Source organism: Hyalella azteca, unplaced genomic scaffold, assembly GCF_000764305.2.
Source record: "Hyalella azteca isolate HAZT.00-mixed unplaced genomic scaffold, Hazt_2.0.2 contig6215, whole genome shotgun sequence".
NCBI lineage: Eukaryota > Metazoa > Arthropoda > Malacostraca > Amphipoda > Hyalellidae > Hyalella > Hyalella azteca.
In genome coordinates, this window is record NW_025936382.1 from 7016 (window position 1) to 13544 (window position 6529).

Below are 6529 nucleotides of genomic sequence, written 5' to 3' on the forward strand. Positions count from 1 at the left end.
AATATAAAGCGATTATAAAAGGCGGAAATATCAAGTGATTCTATAACGAGGAAATATAAAGTGATTCTATAACAAGGATATATAGTGACTGATTTAAGTGTATAATTTCTATGGAAGGATCCAACATTTGTATTAACGAGTCCATGAACTCGTGTATACTGGAAAAAAATCCACGTCTAAATTAGATCGAAGAAAGATATACAATATGTAGGATTTCAGAGTGTTATTCAAAGTTGAAAGTTTTCAGTGCGCCACATAAGAGCTTGTCACTCTCATCCTGACAAACTAATTAGTGTTCAGGCCTAAAAATTTTTTGGTAAGTAATTGGCAGCGAGAATCCACAACAAAAATATTTCAGCGCGAACACGTTATATTATTTGGCTCAGAATAAACAAGAAAATTGCAGAATTATGAGTAAATTTGTTTTCGTTCCAGCACTACGTTTCGTTTATCTTTATACAGAGCTTATCCCAGTAGGGTTTTAATGTCTATATAAAATGGAGAACATTCTAAAAGTATAAAAAAAATTATGAAAACTTTCTGAGTACAAATTATTTGACGTTAAGTAACATTAATCAACGTTAAATAGATTATGAATCGAAAATAAAAATTGAATAAAATTTCCCGTGCGCATGTCATCATGTTAGAGCAAAACAAGTGCACGGTATTGCGCTCAGATTGATTGGACTCATTCAGAGACGTTCATAGTTCGCGATAAGGTACACTCAGGATCCACTCAGTGCGAAGAATTGATCTCCGATACCGACACTGAGTTCTGCCGTTCATCTTACAAGCATTTCAAGTCACGACAACGATAACCGATACAGGTCCAGATTGCAGCTGTGATGAACCGGCCGAGTTTTCTACAGAAAATCGATGACAAAAGTCAGCTGAAGGCATGATTATCTGAAACAAGAAATGTGACGCCGCATATCGTCAGTAAAGACATGCAATCGCTCATCAAGCCAAGGTATTTAAAGCTAATTTAAAGCGAGGAAAAGTCATAAAATTATATTTGGTTCCATTTACCCTCTCAGTCTGCAGTCCCGTTAACCAATATATGCAATTGTTAATTTCTAACGCAGTATGAAAAAAAGAAATATTGATACGGTACATATTGAAGATTATCAACGAGTTTAGAGATCGATCAATCCATCATCATCACAATATAAACTAGGAATCGGACAAAATCAGAGGATGCTAAAATAACTCAAATAAACTAGGCTGGACAAAATCAGGGGATGCAGAGAGCAAGTCTGCTGGGTGGGAATGTGCTCAATATGAATAGCTGGAATGAGTGCATCCGTTGAATTTACAACACAAAATGCCCGGTAGCTCGTAAAGGCCTGTCGGTATGAGGAAATCGGGGACTGAGCACCAACACGAGCTTAGTGAATTGACGATTTATTTAAATGATATTCCAAGCACGTCACGGCGTTCCATAAACGAGAAATGAAGTTTCTGCCCAGGCAGGCTGAAGAAATGAAAAAGGGGGAAAATAAAAAGGAGCGAATAGGATGATAGATTGGGTGAACAAAAGAAACGGTAATGAAAATTAAAAAAATGATGAATATATTTAACTGAAGGTAATAAAAATACTTTATATTCATTTATAGGTCTTTATATTTAGATATAAAAAATTAAAAATTATGAATAAATAATATGAGCGTCATGAAAAAAAAACATCTGGAGTTCACGGATTGAGTTTTGTCCGAGGTACATACATTCTTGCAATATTAAAGCTGAAGAAATGAATCTTTGTTTCCATGCACAGCGCGTTTGAAAACTTCACATTATGGAATGATACTAACACTTAATACTTACGCAACAACTTACATTGCATAAGAAACAAGATGCACTTTAAGGTTACTGTTTGCGATAGGCACTCGACGGCAAAAAAAAAACATTTCGAGTGGAGCGACCAAGGGCCTGTGCAAGGAGCAACATAGGGGCCTTGACTCTTGAGGAGCAATGAGCCTGTTTGTTCTCACGCCTTTTGGGGAGAGATTTCAGTTTGTCTTTCAGGTTAGGAAGAGGAGGATAAAAGACCCTTCAGGACACTTCAGTGGCTCAAGGAGAACGCTAAGCGATTTAGGAGCTGTTGGCAGTCAGTCTCTTATACTCTAAGGAAAAATTCGAGCCCAAATGCCTTCAATTGTCTCAAAGATACCTAGTGATGACATCGGAAATATATATATCAAATACCTTTTATTATATAAAAGGTATTAGTACCTTTTATTATTACCTTTTTGTATTAGTGCCTTTTAAAGGTATTAGTATCTACAATACCATTAATATAACCAAATATTGAAAACATAATAATAGCTGAAATACTGGGATGAGTTATGGGAAAAACAGTTTTACAGATATTATACTTGACGAAAATAAACTAGCAATGGGGAAAAAAGGCAGGCTTCATCGTTCCTTGAAAATTTGGGCATGGTCTTAATTGAACGGAGATGCTACCATCTCCAATATTTGGACATGGTCCAAATTTCAGTCCAAATAGAAAACCTAGCAATACCTCTGAACTTATTCTACAGGGTGTTTCAGAATTAAGTAACCCTTTTAATTTGTTAATAAATAAAAAACTAAGAACGTTATGAAGTTGAAACTTGTTTTATTTAAAAGAAGAACNGTAGAGGTCTTGGATGGTGACCCATGCATAGAATGAGACGTATTGTCAATTTGTTGCAGCACTTCTCGCTGGTGGAAAGGATGATGGCGAGGTGAAATATTTGCAGGCGCTACGGATGCAATAGAAGATTCTTGACCTGGGCTTTTGGGAGGCGAAGATTCGGGCGTTGAGGAAGTGCATGACGTCTTCAGAGTAGAGGTCTTGGATGGTGACCCATGCATAGAATGGTGCGGGATCTGGTGATGTGACGAGTGGTGACGCCGGTGTAGGAGAGTTCCGTGTCTTAGAGGATCGTGAGGATCCAGAGGATCCATGGTGCCTAGTGGATCTCGCATGTGATGAGGGATGTGAGTGGAAGAGGCGTGATGACGGCGACGAGAATGACGGTGCAGCAACATCGGAGAGTCCCGAAGAGGAGAAGACCCACGACGCATAGGAGATTTGGAGGTTGGTGATAAAGCGAGAGACCCTTTGGATGAGCGGCGATAGGTTCGCCGCGTAGTAGCCCAGCCATCCGTTGGGGATGGAGACCTTGGATGTCGGGGATGATGAGACAAAGACTGAGGATGAGACGGTGGTAGGTGTCCCTGTTGCAGAGGAGTATCCTGAAGTGACAGCTGACGCCGATGGCAAGTACGAGGTGGCCAATGTCGAGCAGAGGCGTAATGCATTGGGGACTGTTGGATGGGTGAGTGCTGAAGTGATGCATGCTGAATCGGTGAGTGAGGAATTGGAGAATGAGTGAGTGAAGAGTGTTGTAATGGAGACTGAAGAGGAGAAGTCCTTTGGAAGTAAGGGTTGTGTTGAAGAACCCATGGTTTTGGTGGGCCTAATGCGTGAGGCGATGTTCGCAAGGGCGAGTGAGCAACTGGGGACTGAAGCAATGAAGATGGCAGGTGAGAATGTTGCAAAGTCGACTGTAAATGTAACGGGTGTTGCAACGACGGCTGAAGATGCCCAGAATGTTGCAGAGGAGATTGTAAGTGTACTGAGAGAGGGATATTGGTCTGGAGATGGTGAGGAGAAGCAAGATGGTGGTATTGGAGACTACGACTATCTGGATGATGCTGCGGATACTGTTGCTGATGAGAGTACTGATGGAGAATGGTCGACATTAAAGGAGCTTGCTGGTCTTGAATTGGTTGCAGAGACTGTTGGAGAGAAATATTTGGGTTCCGAGACTGATTTGGATCTGATAAGACGGGAGGGATTGATATAACCGATGCTAAGCTGGCATTCACATGAGTTTGAAGGAATGCGTCTTTTGCGGCGTCATGGGCTACTGAAACGATAGGAAGTCTTCCATTAGATGATGCATCGAGTGAGGTTCTCGGTGGTAGGTCGTGTACTGGTTGAGATAGATTGCGTGGAAGAACCGGTGGCGGTGGCTGAAAACTTCTGGGTTGCACAGGAGGTGGTTCCTTTGGCGGTTGAGCACAAAGTGCGTGTTGAAGTGAATGCTGAATCGGCTGTATAGCTATAGGTTGATGCGAATCAGATCGTAAGGAGTTCGACTTGCTTGCCACTTGGCGGGGTTTGTGAGGTAGTGTTTGGTAAGTTGAAAGTTTGCTTTTGGCCTGTTTCAGCTTTGTTGTTGATTTGGACAACTGTTTTGAAACAAACCCTTGAGGGATGCGTTGTTGGCTAAGTTTGGTTTTATGATTGTAAGTTTCTTGTGATTGTCTAGGCAACACGGATGGGGGCTGCTGGAGTGGTTGATGAAGCTGAGGGTTGTTCAGTTGATGCGGGATTGTTGGAGAAGGTGTTTCTGAAGCAATGAGATTAGACAGTTGAACATCTGGAAGAGGTAAAGTCGAAGACGAAGAGAGAGAAGAAGTTGGGGAATCTTTAGGAGGAGCCTTGGTGATCGTCTTGGTGGTGTTGGTAGATGATGACGATGGAGAAGATGGAGAGTGTACCGGTGATGCCGAAGTGAGTGATGGAGTTAACGATGATGATGGTGAAGACGAGGGGTTAGTAGGACCAAGGATGGGTGCAGGTGGGTTGGCAGGAGCAACCTCTCTTTTTTGAATATGGCGACGAGTTTTGGTGGATTTCGGTGGCAATGGCGGAGGAAGCGGTGAAGCCGATGAAGATGAGGAAGGAGAAGATGCAGAAAGAGGAGATTTGAAAGATGAGTGAGAAAAGCTAGAAGGGTTGATGGTTCTGTTTATGGGTCAGCTTGTCCTAGGATCTATCAAAAAAACGTGAGGTTTGTCCGTCTCCTGATCAGACTTCGACGTCATCCTTCAGAGAGAACCTCAACGCTCGGCGTTACCACCAATCAGCTCGACGGACGAAGTCTCACAAGTAAGAAAAAATCAAAAGTACTCCAACACAAAAGCACCGAGAATTAGAAGCCAAATCAAACCGAAACATGGTCGAATTCTTTTGCTGTTTGACGTTCAATCGAGGAAGCAACCGATTGCACAGAAATGCAAGAGAGTTGAAAAAAAGAGTAAAATTGACGGATTAAATCAAATATGATAGCTGGTTCACTATATGTATTCGTAACAGATCCAGTTTTGAAACATAAAATTAATACTCAATCAAATCGGTGTGGGAAGTAACGTGTAAATATCTTCACAATACATGTCTGGCTTATTTATTTAATCCTCACTCAAGAAAAAAAGCTTATATGTTAGTTATTGAGCAGGCAAAGTTCGACTTCGAAGTTTACAAAACCTCCATTGGCTATGCAGCATACAGTTCAACCAGGAATAGTGCCAGGGAATTACGTTATGCTTTTTGATTTGATAATAAATCCAATGTCTGAACAACAAAGTGATCCAAGGAACGTGTGCAATGATGTATTCTGACTATATTATGAGGGTAACGAAAGGACAATTGGGCACGAAAGAAAATAAACAGTAAAATAGTCGAGATGAAAAATGATACAGTGTATTAGTCAAGTAAAATTGTCTCACTGGTTCTTGCCTCTCTGTAAACCACTCATCACAAAACTTTGGATCTGAACCACTCACATCCTCGGCGCTTTTCTCGCTTAGAGTTTTTTTATAGTATATCCACCTGGTAAATAAAATTAAATAGAATAATCATATACTTAGCTCTTACGACAAATACTAAAAAATTTCCATATAATTTCGCCGAAGAACTCCACTTGTTCATGGTCCACGCACAAGTTATTTTCATGGATCCGAAATACAAAAAGGTTCTCAACTTCCCAGGGCTCTTCTCCAACCCTCACCTTTTCAAGGTCCAACAGCAACGATGTAAACTAGAAATTTTTCTATGGGAATTTTTGAAGAAAAATATCGCTTCGATATTTTTAATTCGCCATTTTCAAAATTCAATAAGAAGAATCACATAAAGAAAAACGAATCCATCATGTTTATTCCAACGCAAATAACATTTTATGATTTAAAAACAAGTAATAAAACTGAGAACTTTATAATGAAAACCAATCGACCTATGTTCAAGCTAATAATCTAGCTGCATGTAACATGCATTTCAATTTTTTTCAACTCACGAAACGAAGCTCGAACTACCAACTCAACTCCTCGCCTACGGATGCAACGCTAAATTACGTTGGAAATTTCAGTTATAAATTACGAACTCGACGAACTTTGTAATGGCATCACAGAGAATTATGGAGCTTTAAGAAGAGCTTGCAGCAGCCACGTTCTAATATAGACCGCCAAACTAGCGCAATGCACGACAATATTTGCTTAATTTGTCAAGTTAGTGTACAGAATGGGACGCCTGCTCCGGCATATTAGGACTTTGACGATGAGCAGTAGGTGAGGGCAACTGGTGGCTTATACACAAGCGAGTGTTGCTTAGTCTAATAGCAAAGCATCTTTAAATGAACTATCCAAGCAGAGATTACGTAACGAATCGCCGAATTTCAAATAAAAAAAAGCATCGTTA

General features: G+C 40.5%; 1 protein-coding gene across 1 annotated transcript; it reads right to left on the reverse strand.

The window, feature by feature from the left end:
* Nucleotides 1-2683: 2683 nt before the first annotated feature.
* LOC125177986 (uncharacterized serine-rich protein C215.13-like) lies at nucleotides 2684-3458 on the reverse strand. The gene has a single exon (XM_047880782.1). The coding sequence runs from the start codon at nucleotides 3452-3454 to the stop codon at nucleotides 2684-2686; it is 771 nt and encodes a 256-aa protein (XP_047736738.1). The 5' UTR covers nucleotides 3455-3458.
* Nucleotides 3459-6529: the final 3071 nt, after the last annotated feature.